Genomic DNA, 19,811 nt, shown 5'->3' with positions numbered 1-19,811 from the left:
AACTTAAAATGACCTAAGGAGGAATTCGACCAAGGAAAAAAGAGCATATGTTCACGCCATTGTGCCAAAGACGATCAACTTTAAAATTAAACTTATAAATACTAAACAAAATTTCTCACAGTAAACACGCTTTGGTTAACTTTATTCTCAAAAAAGCGAATGCAATAACTAAAGCAAAATTGAAGTAGCGAAGAAGAATCTATTTGAATCAAAAAATAAAAATGTGTTTCAAAATCTAATTACATAGCTTTCGTCAATATTAAACTTTGTAAAATCACAAATTGCACATTAGAGAAAATTATAATATCTTTATTATTATTATTAATTATAATAATAATAATAATTATTATTATTGAGAACATCGAGAAACTGACAGATTAGTAATACAAGAGTAAAGTTATGCTCGTTAATTAGTTAGTTAATCAAATTCAGAACAATTTATCAATTCACTGCAACTGCTACAAAATCAGCTTTTCAAGGTGAAGTTAATTAATTTACTGCTAATTTAATTAGAATTCAGCTCAGAGTTAGTTCATGGGTGAATGAATGCTCGCTTGGGTATTGATACTCGAAATCGGATTCCCCTTTTAAAACAAAAGATGGGCGGGGCTCAATTTGAAACAAGATTGCAATTAAGCGTCAAAATTCGAAGCAAAATTTGAAATCAAAAGAGCTCTATTGTTTTTTTTAAATATTAGTTAAGGAGAAAGAGCAATAAGGCACAAGTTAGTGAGAATAGAAGAGATAGATAAATAAGCATAAGAAAATTTGCTCAAGTTCGAGCGATAATAAGAATTAAAGAAAAAAGAATTGCTACAATATTTAATGAAAAATTAAGAGAAGTTTTAGAGGGCGAGTTACAGAGCTGAGGCATTTTATTTATAGTTTGTTCACATAATGCTCACGTTTGTTTATTTGTTTTGCGAGTTTGAAGAAAAGACCTGACGATGGGATTGGGACATACATTCGAGGACATTCTTGACATGCTTCGAAAGGCTGCTCACGTGACCGACGGATTCGCTACAGTATAAATAAGGGTATTGTGTTTTAAGAGGCTAGCACCGTTTTAGGACGATAAGTAAGTTTGTTCCAGCTTATTCTCAAAATATTGCACACCAATTTTCACTCGGGTATTTGTCTTGTTTCGTCGCAAGAATCATCGCTAAACTGACAGTGTACCCAAAGATGCTTTCTTGGCGTCGGGTGGTGCTGTGGGTGAATTGGGTTTTTTGGACAGCGCGGGGGAGGTAGCAGGGGACACTGTAGGAAGCTTGCTAGTGGAGGGCCGAGAGTTATCGGGTGAGTTTTCACTGGGGATAACATTAATGGTAATCTCGTGGTCAGTTGTGTTTCCTGGTGGTTGAGGATGTTGTTCAGTTATAGTCTGGGATCCGTTAGCTTTTCCTCCCCCGACGGAGCTGGAATCGGACTCGACTCCGGACTGTAATGCGAACCGGTTTAGTTGGAGGGTTTTGTAAGTAGAAGAAACGCGGCGGATATTTTGCCTAAATTTGTGATGGAACCATGCTTTCTGAATGCGCCTGGCTGCATGGTCTTCTTGTTTCCTTCTGAACGTGTCAGATTTGATCTCTTTAATTTTCAGATTTGGGAAGCTTTCCTTAAACTTCTCTTCAATTTTACTTTGAAGTTCGTTCAGCTGTTCGCTATCGTCGAAATCTCCGATGACACTTTTAACCAAGGCTTTTAAGATGTCCAAGCAGTGGACCTTTTCGTCTTGATTTATTGGCAGTTTTAGGGTTACTATTTTAATGCCGTTTGGTTTGGGTAACCTAAACGGGGGGTCAAGGTCATCGCAAAAGTCCTGCAGGAGTAAGTAATGAATGTATTCTGTAGCTTGAGGGTCGTAACGTTGCCATACAGAGTAGAACATTTCAAGGTCATCCTCTGTTATTCCGATTTCTTCTTGTTGGTGGGCTTGGTTAAAGTTCTCCAAAATAACTGCTATGTACATGTTAATAACTATCAAAAACGTCACCAATAGAAAACTGACCATGTAAGCAACCGCTGCCCACTTCACCCCGCAGTTACCCGCGATACCTGCCAGGGCTAAATCCGGGTCGCAATCTGTGGTTTGGTTGTCGACCATCAATGCTTCCAAAATCTCGTTCCAGCCACCCGAGGTCATAAGTCGAAATAGTAAGGTCATCGAACTTGAGAATGTTTCAAAATTGACACGATCGTTCAACATTCCGTTGTGTATTGTGTATCCAAATAAAGACATTCCAATCAGTGCATAAATGAAGAGCATTAAAGTGAGAAGCATTCCTATGTTGAACAAGGCGGGTATTGAGATTAAGAAGGCGAACAGTAGCTTCCGAATGCCTTTGGCAGCTTTTATCAGCCTGAGAACTCTGCCTATTCGGAAGAGACGAATGACACGAAGGGTTCCAGGTTTCAGGAACATCGTCTGACTGTCAACTACTGCTTCGATAACGATGTCTAAAAACAAAACATGACCAAATTAGTACTGATGTTGTGCTCGAAAAAACATGAATATCCACAGATCAGTCAATAATTTTAACGTGCATGTCGATTACGCTTAGATCACATAAATTGCACAATTGTAAAAAATACTCGTAAACGTACTAGTTAATTTTTCAACAATGAATTGCTCTCGTAGATTAATGTCACAAATTTGATTTTAAAATCTTATGGTTATACTAAAAAACGACAACGAAATGCAAAAAGTACTTATGAATTTGACAGGCATAAACCAGGCTACGTTAATGTCATAATTTTGGTATCACATTATGCGGATTACACTGATGTTTACACTGAGCAAAATCCACAAATAAGGATTTTGTGTTCCTCTTAGAGCGTACACTGTAAAAAAATATCGACTAACGTAGGATGAAATGCTCTCGAACGACAGGCGAGGCGCAATTTAATTTAGAATGTGTGTAGCTGAGAAATTTTTTATGGTGCAAAAAATTCTGCCTCTACTGGGGATCAAACCCGTAACCTCTTGGCCGGCAGTCTGATATCTTATCAACTAATCTATTCCTGCTTTGTTACCTCACAATCGCTTTTATGTCAGCCAAAAACTTTTTACTTCGAAATGAGAGCAATTGAGATCACTCAAAAATGAAGAAATCAAGCGTGAAAAAGTCCGTTGAGAAGTCAAAGAAAGTCCTATGACAAAAGCGTAAAAATGGTCAAGCAAACCTGTTGCATAAAAAAGACACACGAGTTTACAATAATTGCTTCAAACTTCGTTCGAGAGCAATTAATCAAAAATGGAAATTTGAGAACACAAATAAAACCGAGATGATAACTTTTTCATAACATTATAGATTAAATTGATTATCCTTAGTATCTTTGGAGTAATTCAAATAAATCAACCTTGGTGATTCAAATAATCTGATTAACTAAAATAAAGCAGTTGACTAGCTGTCAATTACTAAAAAAAAAGAAAAAAAAACAATATGAGAAAGGCTATCATCAACTTCAGGAATGAAGCAAGAAAATCAGACAAGGAAAACAAAATGACTTTTCTACAAGCAGAAATATCTACAGAATAAATTACCAGAAAAAACAGTTCCCCAATGTCGTAGACTTATTTTCAGCATTAGATGCAATAACATTATGCACTAAATTGTTTTCAAGACCATTTTATCTCTCCAGTAAGATGTATTTCCAAATGAATCAGCTATGTAACTCAGTACAATCGAACATTACATGCTTCTTAGAGTTTTTCAGCTTGGATTCAACTTTATGGTAATCTTCAAAACTTATTACTGTTTCTCTGTACACAAATTCCTGGCATTTAGACTTTATTTAGATTTTACAGAATTATACGTGATCAAATTTTATATATTGTAACTAAGAGGAGCCCCTTGAGTTACAATACGAAATTTGAAAACGAAAAACTGCTGTAAAACTAACAGTCAAAAAGACAACAAACATATTTCTTCAGTGAAACACATGTGACATCTAAAACATAAACTGAAACAACAGAGCACACCACCGAGCAACCACTTCAACTATCACTAAAAATTGAACAATAATCCCTCAAAGGCAGTCCATGTTTTTATACAAGTATCAACTTGGCAATAGAATTTTGACGGAAAAACAACCAACAACAAATTCAATATATAATGCCGAGCGGTATCGAAGAAGCAATTGTAAAATGCGTATTCCTCATCAATGCTAATTTTGACAAACCCTTTTTTCTTTCGAATTATATTTAGTGGATATGACCTCAGTTGAATTATTTTTGGGATCTGATTAATAACTGCATAGAAAAAATATGTAACAAAACTACAAAAACGATGGCTTCTTTAAGACAGTAAATTACATAACCACACTAAAGAGCCTTCTAGATGACACCAAAACATTTAAAAAGAACATGATTTCCAAAATAATGAAAATTTATGTTAAATTTATATCTATATAATGCAAACAAAACAATGGCTGAAAATTGCCTTTAGAGCCAAAGAATACGACATAGAACCTACATTTGCTTAGGTATTGTAGTATATAAATTTAACTAAACTATGATCTCTTCCTTCGAATAATTTCTTAAAATAAAAAATGTTGTGGGAAAAACAGAAAACCTGGAGAAAACTCAAAAGCAATTTAAAAACTCTATATGAAAATAAGCGAAATTTACTCATTGAAAAAGGAAACAAAAGGAAAAATACACCGCTTTTAATTTCCCATGAAAAGAGAAATAACAATAAAAAGGAAAATTTATCGAACTCTATTAAGAATTAGTGCGCTTAAATCACTAAAAGTGACAGCTATGTACTGATACCTTAAACCTCATTACAATGTTTCATCGTCAAAAATCTCATTATCATATAACGTTATTATGAAAACATAGGAATAAATCATGCATCAAAAACTAAAGGAGTTTGCCTTTTTGAATCAGAAATTTTCACTAAAAGAGTTTACATCAATGCATAAAAAAGAGCATCTCAAATGTGCACATTCGACCTGCTCTACCTATTTCTGAAATTTTTGGATAGTAAAAGACTGGGATCTCTCGGCCAGCGCTGTCGCGCATTAAAATCACTTTAAGAAGGCAAACTCATCTAATCTAGCTTAGTACTCGGGTTATCATTTTTATTCTGTCAATATGTACAGTGGAAAAGAGTTCAATAGATATGATTGGAAAGGTGACCAGAAAAAAACTCCGAAGTAATCTCGACATATTAGGCACGAAATTGATTTTATAGTTACCAAGGTTTCCATTAACGGTATCGGCCACTTGACATATCAAATTGTCTATGACTCCAACATTATTTGTACTTTTCATATTTAAACATGAAATATCATGTAAAACTAGAAAATGGTGGGTTTTAAAGTTGCATAAAACAAATTTGCACTCACACCCGTAATTATACGGCAGTATTTCTAACTAGTGGTGGACGTTTGCTAATTAGAAACAAGAGCAGATAGATCACGCCTGCCCCTAGGCACACGAGACCAGACATGTTATATTAATTTCAAAATGGTGAACAGTTATCTATTCACATGGGTACATGCAGATATATTGTAAGTAGAATGGAAACAGTTGGAGCTAATTCGACTTTTATTTTCCGTTGACAACATAAAACAACCCTGCGCAACCTTGATTAAACGCAACATGAAGAAATGCGATTAAATCTAAAGCAGAAGTAATAAACGAGCCCGCCTGTAACACAGCGCGCACGTGAACATAATCCTATTTCTTACCACCGTAATCCTAACAGACACGCACACACAAACACACCATTTTAAAAGCAGCCTTTCTTTTGCATATTAGCTGCTGGAAGCATTCAAATTAAACAGCCAAATCCGATAATAAATAACAGACTAAATTTGCACAGACCCGCCAAATATTTACACTAGCCAATAACCCATAGCTACTTTATGGGCCCAGCACAGTCTACCTCTGTGTGCTGTGTGTGTGCTGAACAGGGCAACCTGGGGCTATTTTGGATATTTCACCACCCGCAAACCCCCCCCCCCCCCCCCCCAACTCCCCTCCTACATTGCACCCCCGATCTATTCTCTCATTTCTCACACTACTACACTATCGTGTTGGGAGTATTGAGCAAGCAACATGACCTTTAGCCGAAAAAGCGAAATCAAAAATTGAGCCGAAAAATTGCGCTGTGATTAACCAACCAACCAGAAGTTAGGCGGTTTTCGGGCCGTAAAATTAATTCACTGGTATAAATACACCAGTTAAAAATTTTACGGTTGCGGTTACCATTTTATCGACTGCCAGAACAACCAATGTGCTATTTCTTCCCTTTCAGTATTCCAGATATTCGACTTAAAATGAAATCTTGGAAAACGAAAACTATCAAAATTCATACTCTCGAAATAAGAACAGTATCATGTATCAAACATATCAAATGCCCAAATGGACCTATAACATGTCCAAATTATGTTTAACTTTGAGACATACATGATTTTTATATCTGTTAATGCCCAATGATTCGAGTGTCGAATAATAGATCGGAACTGAAATAGGGGCGAACCAAAATCACGCACGCTTGTTAATTAAGTACAATATACTGTTGCTTTCGACACTCGTTATTAATGGTTTCAATTTGTGCGCTAAAAGCCTCATTTGAATCCATTTGTAACTCAATACGTCACAAATCGGTTGTCTCATATTAACTTAATATTCATTTTAGAAATCGGAATACAAGTAAACTATCGGGTTAACTTTTGGTAATTTGGCACTGGGTGATAGCAGTTACAACTGTGAGCCTCGAATTGATGCGATATTTGATCCATTTTCGCATTGGATAGTTCAACGCACGAATGGTCGCGAATAACAACTCCGCAATTTCTTGTTTAAAAAACTTATTTCAAGTATTTCGGAATTTAAATATGACATTGAAACTTAGCTATTTGCCTCATTTAAGATTGCCGTCGATTCGACTATCAGAAATTTACAATAAGAATTTGAAAATTAATTTAACCTAGATTCAAAGCAAACATGTTTGATTTAAAATTGAGCACCTTAGACTGCTGTCTTCAAAAGTCGTTAACAATGGTTTCAACCTGTGAGCTACCATCCTCTTTTGAATGCATTTGGAACTCAATTTGTCGCGAAATCAGTTGTCTAATATACAATTCTTTCTAGAAATTGAAACAAAAGTAAAAGATTGAGTAAATTTCTGGTATACTGGCAATGGTATACTGGTAATAGTTCCAGATGCAGTCAAGCGGCGTATGACACTAACAGTCGCCAACCACTATTCCGCATTTGCTCGTTTAAAAAAACGTTTTCCAAATATTTTCAAGTTTAAAAATAACCTGAAAGTAATTTTTCTTATTAAAGACTGCCTTCAATTTCACTATAACAATAGTTTGCAAGTATTGTCACCAAGGGTTTTGATAATATCATAAACGTATATATTTCAATACTTCGGCGAACCTATGTTGTGCTGTTTTGCAATAAAAGAATTAAAAACACAAGGATTTTCGTAGGCTTACAAAATAAATGAAATCAACCGCACAGACGTATTTAAAGGGGAACATTTTCTACCGGTTTGGCTGTATTTGCTAGGATAAACTTGGCGAAACCTTACAATTTTTAAAAACGATATTAAAACAATGTTTTTATTACTCCAATTTGTAGTCATCAGAACGTTTTATAATCTGTTACAAACAACCTAGTGTAGGCTACCTTGGTCTATTTTTGACATTTTATTATAAACAAGGCCAAAATTTCTGCTGTGGAGCTAATGTATTTCGTTGGAAATTTCTGCCTTGGTATATTTCATATTTTTTGCGTAACAAATTCCTGTCGGATATCGAGCTTGAAAGCGCAGGCTAATTTACCGTCTACTAATTTGAACCAAAGATAGCTCAATAAACTACCGCTTTTTTCGAAAAGAAATCAATTTTCTTATAACAGTTCGACATCAAAATTATCTATCAATAAATGTAGTCGGATTGTCTTTTACTATAGAAACTATGAAACAAGACAGTTTCTTTCTCATCCTCAGAATTTATTTCGCTTTATTCATTCGCCTTTTAAACTTCCTAACCGTATTCTAAAATTTAAGTTCAATTGTGTACAGGACCGCAAAACCACAATCAAACAGTTTATGTTACATACCATATCAATTTCAAACTCTGATCTCAAAAAAATTCCAAATTCTCAACCAGTAAGCAATTCCCAGGCACTAAGAAAATTTGAACCAGATTTACCTTAAAAAACCTGCAACTGCCCTATAGAGCTATGGTGGATCGGACTTTCTTAGCTTACACTAAAATTATTCCTTTTTCCTCATAACGAGAGAGAGAGAAACCTGAAAAAAAAATACAATGAGTGATTTATGCGAACAAAGTGCGAGAGTCAAATTTAACATTTTTTTCGGCACTAATATAATAATTAGAAATCACAACACATTTAATTGTTCCGACCCCACTTGTGGGAGGAGGAACTGTATACTCAAATGCTTTTTTCTGTTCAGTCAATTTTGGCCGATCGATATATTCATCATAGAGAAATGTGAGTGGTATCATTAAAAAGCTCGTCCAGCCTAGAATTTGAAATTAAAAAGATTTTCTTGAATTTCGTATTTTTCGAGGAGTTATCGAGGATCGAAGTTTTGTGTGAACGCGCTATTTGCATGATTTTGTTCCCTTTTAGCGAAATTTTTGTTCAAATTAAGGCATTTCTTTAAAAAATAATATTTCAAATTACATTTCACAATCTAAATTGAAGCAATTTTGTGCTACCAATAGACCAATAAAAGGCTAGTTCTGGTCTCTTGAGGAAGTTTACTATCAAAAAAATGTCGAATTCAATTTGAGAGCCGTTTTTTTTAGAAAATTTTCCCATTTATTATTGTTTTTTTAATCACTTAGAGACTAGTCACTTTTCATATCGAGGTTCTGTAAAGGCCAAACCTAATTTAAAATCAATTGATACCCAATGAACAAAATATTCGTTTTCAAGGAATCACTCAAGTTTTTTTTGTCTTCGAATCTGTTTTCGAAATTTTTAATGAAATTTTGATTTTTTTTAAGATCACTAAAATTTGGGTGTCCTATGGCAAAGATTCGCAAACTAAAAGTGCAATCGACTTCCTACTGTGCATTACGTAAACCTATATAGTGCTTTGAGTTGACAGCTAATGGCTGCTAAGACTTTAAAAATCAATTTTTCGATTTTTTTTTTTTGAACTTTTAGTTTATAATAAACTTATTTTCATAAACAGTAAGTCAGTCTCAGCAATGACCGGATCAACTTCCTTTTTAATGCAACCACAATTAACCCCGTATGTTGTTCTATCTCAAAACTATAAGTTTTAGGAATTCGATAACATGAGTTTTCATAACTTCAAAATAAAATGCGGATTTTTTTTAAATTTTGATTCCTTTTTAAATATTTTCCCATTATCCTAAAATTGATAGTTCCCATTGGCTTAGAAAAGACGGCCAATGGATCAGAGATAAAGTTTTCAGAGCAATGATTATGGTTTAATTGGCTTCGACACTTTCTTCTGGAAAATTTGGCTGAATTTTTGTTGGTTTTTGTCTGTATTTGTCGTTGTCTTCATAATCATAGGACTTATTGTGATGTCTTATTGATAATATTTTGAAGACAAACATCGTCCACTCTTCCCATTGAGGCCTAGGGTAGCGTATTTTTTGGATTTCCTTGAAAGCTCTTGAATTTAGTGGCTGTTTAGACTTCAAAAATAATTTTTTATAATTTTTTTTGGACATTAACCAAACTTAAATTTATTTTCGTAAACTTAAGTCAATCTCAGTAAAAACAGGACCCTTTTCATTGCTACTGCTTCTAAATTGAATCTGGTTAGCAGTTTTATCTTCTAACGATTGTTTTTATGACTTCGATGCGATGAGTTTTCATAAACTTTTTTAGTTTTCATAAAATTTTTAGATATTTTTTTTTGTAATTTTGATTACCTTTAATTTTTTATCGCAGTATTCTAATACTGATAAATCCCAGTGGCTTAGAGAATACTCTCAACTGATCATATATAAAGTTCGCAGATGAAAGTTTATGATTCAAATGGCCTTGACACTTTCTTACACTTTTCTACAGAATTTTTTGGGTTTTGCCTGCTTTCTTTGTTGTTTTCATAATCTAAAGACTTATTATGATGTCTTTTTGATAATATATTGATGGCAAACATCTTTTTCCCATCGAAGCATAAGGTAGCGTATTTTTAGGATTTCCTTGAAATCTCTTGAATTTAGTGGCTGTTAAGACTCCAAAAAAAAATTTTAATAACTTTTTTCGGACATTAACCGAACTTAAACAAATTTTCGTGAACTTTAAGCCAATCTCAGTAATGACAGGACCTCTTTCATTGCTACTGCTTCAAAATTGAATCTGGTTAGCAGTTTTATCTTCTAACTATTGGTTTTATGACTTCAATGCCATGAGTTTTCATAAACTTTAAAAATTTTTAGATACATTTTTTTTGTATTTTTGGTTTCCATTCCAGTATTCTAATATTGATAATTCTCAATGGCTTAGAGACAATTTTCAATTGATCATAGATAAAGTTCGCAGAGAAAAGTTTATGGTTCAAATGGCTTCGACATTTTCTTACACCTTTCCACTTAATTTTTTGGGTTTTGCCTGTTTTTTTGGTGTTTTCATAATCATAAAACTTATTGTGAGGTCTTTTTGATGACTTAAGAATGACAAACATTATTTTGATCCTATCGGGGAACAACTTTGCGTTTTAATTGACTTCCGCTGAGAGCTACTGAATTGAGTGGCTGTTAACACTTTTTAAAAAAACTTTCGAAATTTTTTTGAACGCTAACCTCTATTAAACCTATTGCCATGATATGTAAGTGAATCTCAGTAAAGACATGACCTCATTCCTTTTTCTTGCATACAAAATTAATCTGGTAAGCGGTTTTAACTATTGGTTTTCGATGCCACGAGTTTTCGTAATTTCAAAAAAAATAGGAATTTTGTAATTTTGGTACTTTTTGACATCGTATCTCATTATCCCATCATTAATAGTTCCCATTGGCTTAGAGAAGACGTCCAATGGATCATATATAACTTGCTTCATTACTTTCTTCTCTTAATGCTCTAATGAATTTCTGGTTTTTGCATGTATTTGTTGTTTTCATAATCATAAGAATTATTGTGATGTCCCGTTGACTACTTTTGATTGATAAGCATCATTTCTATCTCATTGTGGTATAACTTAGCGTACTTTTTGACTTCCGTTGAAAGCCATTGATTTTAATGGCGTTGATATAAATGGTTTTCTCAAAAATTTCGTGGTTTTATTATATTTATTTACACTCTTAAAGTGATGTTGTTAAAGAAAGAACAACGCTATTGCTATTAATATTTTTCATATATAAACCAAAAACTTCTCTTTCATTGGGTTTGACACTTTTCTCGCTGAATTTTTTCTGAAATTTTCTGAAATTCTTCATGTAGTCTTGAAATGCTGACTGGTATCATAGGCTTCTAAGTAAGGAATAAATGAAAAATGTTACTCAATGCAGTCAGTTTATAGCAAATAGTAATAAAGTTCATGATATTGTTGGTTTTCAAAGACTTTTTATACTTTTCAGTTTTTAATCTTTTCGTCAACTTGTAATTTATTCTCATCATTGAGAGGTTCCATCCAATTCAGTGTAATTCAAAAACCACTTTTCCAGTGATATCATGTCGTAACTGATTTTTTGTTTGTTGGACAATATGCGTTTTGATATGAGTTTTGTGAGTGGTCAATATTTGTTTCTTTTTCTCTTCTTTTAGCATATTCGCTAAAAAATTTATGTTTCTGCTTTTTTGTCGGTTGTTGTTTTTTTCTCGTAGTTTTTAATGGCAGATCTCGTGAGCGGTTTATTGAGGCATGGCATTATGTAATTCAATTAGTTTGGGTGAGTAAAGATTTTTTTAACTCAAACATCTCTTTTTTAATTATCTCATCATTAGGTTGACAATTATGTCAAAAATGTAGATGAGCTCGGGTCGGAATATCATGTGCGAACGCACATTAACGAGCATCCTTGTTTCATGTTCAAAATAAAAATAAAAAATAACCTTACAAGAGCCCTTCAAACAATGAGAGTAATTTTTAAATTGAACAATTGCAGCTTTTTTCACTTTTGGTGTCTAACTGAATGATCTCGAAAAGTTTATCGTACTTATTAACCAAACGTATTCTTTCGAACATAAAACTTTTTTTTTGAAAAAAAACTAAGTTTTTGTGCGGCAAGGGAGTATGGACTCATGCCCCTTGAATTATATATTTTTTTGAAAATTTGCGAACTGAAACTCTTTGAAAGTTTTTGATATAAGCAAATGTTTGAAGCAAACTCTGGTTCAGCTTGCGATCACTCATCTCTCGAATTGCTCTAAATATAGAAGACTCATTACCTTTAAAAAACGTTCACTTTATTCTATATCACCATCTTCTTGACACAAAAATTCTTTAGCCAATGAAAGTCTTGCTTATTATTAAGGTACAATTTATTAAGGTACAATTAAGGTTAAAGTATATCTTGCATGAATTTAGGGATTTTTGATAGCGTATTTATGGTCAAATTTGTTCATTCAACTTTTCTCTAAAATCTATCAAATCAGCACAATTCTTAAAAGTACTTTTACCTAATTAATAGATAATTATGAGCACTTTTCAGCAATCTATGGGGTCAAATCTATTACAATTGTAAACATATAAGACTTTATTTATAATAGCTATAATAGTTAAAAGTACTGATAGCCAGTTTCTCAACGAATTAATTCTTAGGTTAACGCCAATTTATTGCTGTTCTTAAAACCTATTTTAACCATGTAGAATTGATATAAACAATGATCGCTTAGACTAAACAAAATACCAGAGATCATAAGTCAAAATAAACTGTCAAAAACGTTTAATACACCCTCCGAGTACGCATATTTTCATAGCTACATTTTACTATATTGGTGAAGCGGAAATTTAAAGCAAGCTATTGTTAGAAACGAGACCAGCCGCGCATGTATATGAAATCTATAGTTTTTAGAAGAGGGTTGTTATTACCATAAATAATTCCACTTCATTGCTGGGATGTCTGGTCTGATAAAAAATAAATAAAACTCCAGATACTGTTTCAAAGTTGCATCTATTTTCTGAAATTACATCTACTCAAAGAGAGTTATATTTGCCGTGGAAGCATTATGTAACAGGGGTCATAAAAGTACTATTACTTGTTCTACCGATGAAGCATATCACAAAAGCATTGTTGGAGCGTTTGGAATACAAATAACACAATTTATGTTAGATGAAAAACAATCGTCACTCAGAAGGTTGAAAGTGATGACAAGTGTAGAAATCTTGGAAAGAGCAACCGTTGCTACCACGAAAATAGGCATATATTAATACCCACGCAAACATCTGTAAAATTTTATCTTTTTGTTTACGTATTGTAGAGAAAAAAGAAAGATCAAAATGTAGCCCTTAGAGGTTGGGTGTGGGGAGGATATTAAATAAAAAAATTAAATTGATGTCATTGTCAGAAAAAATAAGATAAAATTATATAACTATAATATATTCGATTAAGCAAACTTACCATTTCCTTATAAAAATTAAGTATTGAAAAGAGAAAGAAAAAAATCTTTTAAAACAACATTTCGCAAAGCTCTTTTGTTCTTAGTACGCATTTTAGGCTTTTACTTTTTTTGTAGTTCCATAGTTTTTCTCTGTAACTGAAACGGAAAAAATTTATAGAACATGCATATCGAAAACTTAAACAGACAATAAAACTTTAAAAAACGAAAAAGAAAAATATATATATTTCCTTCCTCTTTGACACTTTAATTAAATTTTCAAAACCATTTATTGCCCTGTTATTAGTTTATAACCAGAAGTTGTACAACATAGCCGACAGATTGCCAGAAAATAGCCGCAATAGCTGTGTAGACCCGCAGTCTAAAGGAAACAGTAAAAAAGACAGACCAACAATAACTCTTTTCTTTAAAAATTGAGATCTAATATTTGATATAGGATCTGTATAAGTTATTGCTACCTCTATTAGCTGATCTCAAATAACCTTCATTTAGAGTGAAACACATTCACGTGACTTTATCTGCTTGAATTCAGGAAAAGAAAAGTCAATTTCAAAGTGAGGAAGTCATTTTTGAGAATGAGGTAAGTCACGTTTGACCAAAAATTTATCACGCGAATGAACAAAAAAACTCGCTCCACTAAGAGTGAAAAATGACGTCACACACGCACTTCAGTTGAAATTCCATGAACGAATGAACAAAAAGCAGATATGAAGTGGTTGCGACGTCATATGGTCGTAACATAAATCTTGACGACGAAATAAAAGAACAAAGAGAAGGCCAATAATAGCCCCAGCTATCGCTGTGCGGCTATTAATAAATGAACAATTCCGATGGTCCTCAAGTATAAGAAAACTCAGAAAGCAATTTTTCCAAAGAAAGAGGAAATAGCCAAAATTTTTGTTTATCCCATTGGTGGCTTCTCTGGCCTCACAAACAAACAATTTTGGGTGAAAAATAGGGCCTCCATAACCTAGACCATCTGGTGTAACGGCAGAGGTATAGAATCATAAAAAAATTTAAAAAATAAATATATTTCTTCCGTGGGCTAACAACATAAAACTCATCCTCAAATTAAATTAAAAACTCGGATATTTATGCGATATTTGACACGAAAACAAGAGAAAACTATTTGGCGAGGAACAAGGAAAAAAGAACATCTGTTTTTTTTTCAATTATACATTCTGCTTATTACTCAATTATATATTCTGCTTAACCGTTCACATCCAGTCGACCATCAACTCCAGTAAACTGAAAATATAAAAACGTGGAGATATCAGTACATTTTCAGGGTTTTTCTGGAAAAGTAAAAATCATATTCTTCCTGCAAAAATTTTTGTGCAAAATTGTGCTTTCAATTGTAGCTTTTGCTCATTGTAACTCTCCAGAAGTTTTGATGTTAAAAATGACATCAAAATAAAAGAATTCGTTTCTTGAGTGAGAAGCAAAAACAACAACAGGAAAGGCAATCACTTGCGGGAAGAATTTGAAAAATGTTTTCCGTTTTCAGCCTCCTTACTTTAGATTTATATTGACATTGCTATTTGCGCTATTCAAATGGTGTCATAACCATTTTATGTAAGGATGAATTTATATAGGAGTCGTCTAAATGCCATATGCCTAATTTGTAAAAAAGAAACAGTCAATTAAGAAAAAATTATTATCTTTGCCAGAAAATCAACTTTCTGCGATGCTGCTTTACTTTGGAAAATATTTGTCAATGGATACGCTTTGCTATCCTTTAAAATCATATCAAAATGAGGGATTTTTTCAGTTTCATTAAACAATGTTGTAATCAAGGTTGCTCAAAAAAACTGCTTCAACTTGAGTTTCGCGAAACTTACAATCAAACAAACAGACGTATGTTGGAACATTCTGTGCTACGCACAATCTCGCACAAGCCGTCTTGCTTAGTCTCTCGACAAAATAAACAAGATAGCAGTTTCAGCTTTACCCATGTTAGGACATTTTAACCAATATCATAGCACTAAATTCCAGAAGACCGAAAAGCAAATTATAAAGTAGCTAATGACCAATATCCTCAAAACCCAACATTTTCGAGTCACGCAAGAAAATTTAAAATTTCGGTCTTTTTAACAATCTCCCTCCCCTTTTAATACCTAGTGAACTATCTCCCCTCTCTCACATATACCTCTATATTATTGTAAACATGTTCACATTAGCTTGTAGCCTACAACTCTCTACGGCCATGCACTGTACGATTTAATCCGGCAATCGGCGATTGTTATCGCGGAAAGGCCAACCCGCAACTCGGAGCTACTGTTAGTTTCATTCGGCCAAATGAAATAATAGCTTGCTTAATTTAATTTACTGCGTTGAAGGAAATTGTTAGAAAGATGCGACAAATTTTCAAAACAATCAGACACAGTTTAAAAATTAAATGATTGACATAAAACAGCTGAAATGGAGCTCAATTAGAAAAAAAGGCTAACATGAAAATGCGCACATTCATAAGCTCGCTTATGTCTGTCCTTTTTTGATTCTCTGGATATTGAAATCTAACTTTGATGGTGGCTTTTCAACATTAAGGGAGTGACTACATATTTATATTTTTCCTCAGTGAAGGCAAGGTCGACATCCGCCCATTGAGGTCTACCTATTGCCGAGGAGAACACTTTATGATCAAACTAATGACTTCTCATACCCCGTCTAGCGCGCGCCTATTTCCGTCTATAACGAACTTCCGGATCTATTCTGTTTACCCCCATTCCCTCAGGCTTTTTACAATCCTCCGTTACAAATTATGTGTTGATATATAGCACATTACTATGTAAAAAACGATAGCGCCTGGGTGGCTTAAATTTATATGCGAGCCCAGAAAGCTGGGTTGGGAGAGAGACAGAATAGAACTCACTTTCTCATTAGTTGACCTCGTCAAGGGTACTGAAAACAGATACGGGTGTGTATTACCTGTGATGGAGACGAGGACGATGATGAAGTCGAATATGTTCCAGGCATATAGAAAGTACTGCTGTCTAAGGCCAATGATCTTGACAATACACTCGAGGGAGTAGATGGTTGTGAACATGATATTCAGACAGAACAGGGCATAGTTCCAAATGTCAGACATCTTGTAGTGGTCCATTGCCATCGTTATCATGTTACTCAGGATCACTATGGCAATCGCGATCTCAAACTTGGTGCTGGTCGAGATGTCAAAGAAAAAGGCCAGGATCTGGTTCTGAAACAGAACATACAAAAAAGATACTCTTAATTCCATGTCACATAGATTTATATGAACGTCCATTTGTTTCAGAAGCAGTTTAATTCATAGCTGTAGAAATCTGAATTGTAAATGTTATATAACTCGGAACTGGAAAGGTCACTGAGAACTTTTGGCATTAATCAAGAGCCGCGTGGCAGTTAGAGATTTTAGCCAGAATTTCTGAGCAACTTTCGCAGAGTTACGCAATCGTTTTTAAGCACGCATAGTGTAAGTTCAGCTCATTTTAACATCTGGCATTTTATGTATTATATAGGACCTTCTGGCTGGTACCACAGACTTTATTGGCATTTTCAAATTTGCACGTGCGTGCTTCAATATATGATACCGAAGATGAATACTGAAAGTACGCGTCTATTTAGGATCGGGGTCTTTCACATTATAGCCCCCCCCCCCCCCCCCAACTTAGTGGGCGTAGAACTTACAGCCTTGTAAAGTGGGGCTAAAATATCATGGGGCTATAATGGGAAATCTTTGTACTATTTAATTGTTTAGAAAGTTTAAGTTTCACTGGAGTTCTGAAAGGTGCAACTCTATAAGCATTTTCTAAATTATCACACGAAGGCTAAGAATAAAACTTGTTCACAAAGATTCATGCAATTACGTAATACTACAGGCCATTTCGAGCACAATACTAGTAGTCCAACGTTGAAGTAGTCCAACGTTGAAAGCAGAAATGTTAGGAGTTTGTCAAAACAACTTTTTTTCTGCACGCAAAAAATGTCTGATTTTCTGAAGTCTTTTGAAAATTCAGTAAACAAAGTAAAAATGGATTCGATTTGATTGCATTAAAATGTTTAATATTGCAAATATCTTTTCTCAAAAGTGAAAGTGAGAGTTTATCTATATAGTCCTCGCGATTTCGCGAAAAAGTTATTCACAATGCTAAAATTTCGAGAATGCAACCGATTTTCGACTTACTAAAATAATGGTCTTGCATTTTCATGGTAATTTTATTTCATTTTTCATGATAAAATTACTTCACCCCACCCAACTAAATGGCGCCTAACTATGTGCACAAATAGCAAGTTCAAGAGAGGACACAGAAGTTATCGGGTCGCTAAGGCTGGGGCGGGAGGGGGAGAGGGTATCTGGAGACAGCAGAGCAAATCTAAATTTTATCGATTTTTACCGGTACCACGGTTACTTTGAAGTACACTTAGTTTCAAATGTTAAGAGAAAGAAATCAATGAAACCAGCATGCAACCAAAAGACAACTCAGTGACCGTAATAAGGTCATTCATTCAACAACAATGATAAGAAGAATGACACAAAATGAGATCAGTCTTTTTGTTTTTCAAATTATTGATAAACAATTGAGAGAACTGTCACAAATGAATGAGGATACCACAGCTATCTACTCACAACCAAATAGAAAACCGTAAATACAAACACCAAATATCTTTTAGAATGCAAAGTTTATGTCGCATGAGTTCAATTTTATCATAAGTGCATCTCGGGCTAGGCTAAAAATATGATTAACATCGCTTTCTAAAGTTGCTCTATTACATTGGATGAATACGGTGATTAATATTCTCTATTATTATTGAATAACATACCCAGCAGATTGCCGGAAAAAAAGCCACCAGTGATTCCCATAACCCGGATTGCGAATGAAAGAGAAAAATGAAAGTTGAGTTTTGTACAAAAACATTTTTACAATGCAAACTATTTTGATGTCATTTTGTGGTTGGCCATACTCCTGTTTCTTAATGAGAGGATACAGGAGATAATATCAATACTAATACGTCTCATAGACTTCATAGATGGTAACTAAGACTTATAAGAACAAATGCAAGTAGAGGGCATCTAAAATTGGGCTTTATGGGTTTATCCCGTTTCTATTATTGATTTCGTTTTTTCGAGACTGACTCTGTTACTCCAGGTTATTTTGCTGAGCAACTGCTGCTTAAAAACCATTTCACCATGAGAGAAGACTTAAACTAGCCCAGAGAAGTCAAAACGATTTCACGCAAAATGTTTAACAAACAGTGACTTACGGTAAAGTGAATTAAATTTTTATTCACGAAGTAAAAAAAACATAGGACAATTCCCGAATTACAATCCAAAAAATTAAACAAACTAAAACGCTGAATTCAACCTGAGCTGAAGAACAACTTTCAATAATCAACAGAGCTTATACAAACACGAACACGAAATTAAACGAAAACTAGAAAGCTCTCACTTAAAATTTTTTGAAACTTTTCAAAAAATTTTGACTAAGATTCAGACTATTAAGAAGATATTCAGTAGAAGTTCACACAACAATAACTTGAACGGTAAACACCATATTTGTAGAAACCAGAGGAAGGGCATAGCAAAATGGACAACAAAAAGGGCTCTTGAAAAAAGGCGAAAAATTAAAAAAAAAAAAACGTCACCAGATCCTCTAATTATAGCATAAAATAACAGCTTATTTAAAAACCAGAAACACGTTAAAGGAACAAATTAGAGGTCCAACCAAGAGATAATGCAGCAAAACTAACAATGAAAGAAGACAAGAAGTCAACACAAAAATTGCTGATAAATGAGTTCTTTTTAAATAACGAATGGTGTCCAAGTGTTTTCGTCATCTACAAAGCCCATGAAAACTGTCAACAGTGAGATTAGGAGACAAGAAACCAAATAGATCGAACAAGCAGCGAAAACATACCAAAAGACTGCACTTAAAAAAATGATCTCAAGGGAAGTGTAAGTAAAAGCCACCAGCTTGCCACCATGAACAAGTTTGAGCTTCGCTTTGTATTATTCAGAAAATCTATGACAATCTTCATTACATAGACTAAGTAGTAAAAAGACAACTAATAACATGCAAAACTAAAGCAAATCAACGATATCTTTTAGAAAAAAAGTGTCAGCAAAACTTTTACATATACAAAAAATAATTGAGTAGAATTAAAAAAGCCTCACAAAAGAGCCAGGACACTTCTTTCGAGAAAAAAGCCAGCGGACAAGAAAACTACAACTAAGGTCAAAATTCAAATGATAGCCAAAGTATTGTCAAAGTTATTAAAAAAAGTTAATGAAAAT

At 33.9% G+C, this 19,811-nt stretch overlaps 1 protein-coding gene across 13 annotated transcripts in view; it reads right to left on the bottom strand.

Annotated features, from left to right (window-relative positions):
- Positions 1–205: 205 nt before the first annotated feature.
- LOC142344497 (sodium channel protein 1 brain-like) overlaps positions 206–19,811 on the bottom strand; it is a 182,220-nt gene continuing 162,614 nt past the window's right edge. For 11 of the 13 annotated variants that reach the window (XM_075396185.1, XM_075396182.1, XM_075396186.1 and 8 more), the window contains exons 27-28: positions 16,469–16,739; positions 206–2,460 (exon numbers count right to left, since the gene is read on the bottom strand). In XM_075396185.1, coding sequence (XP_075252300.1) covers positions 1,163–2,460; positions 16,469–16,739 — 1,569 coding nt within the window. In that variant the 3' untranslated portion in view covers positions 206–1,162. The remainder of the gene's footprint in view (positions 2,461–16,468; positions 16,740–19,811) is intronic. The other 2 variants (XM_075396188.1, XM_075396189.1) reach the window with 1 other exon arrangement.

Source organism: Convolutriloba macropyga, chromosome 8, assembly GCF_964194025.1.
Source record: "Convolutriloba macropyga chromosome 8, txConMacr16.3, whole genome shotgun sequence".
In the NCBI taxonomy this organism is placed as follows: domain Eukaryota; kingdom Metazoa; phylum Xenacoelomorpha; order Acoela; family Convolutidae; genus Convolutriloba; species Convolutriloba macropyga.
Note: the sequence above shows the minus strand (reverse complement) of the source record. Positions and strands in the feature narration are given on the sequence as shown.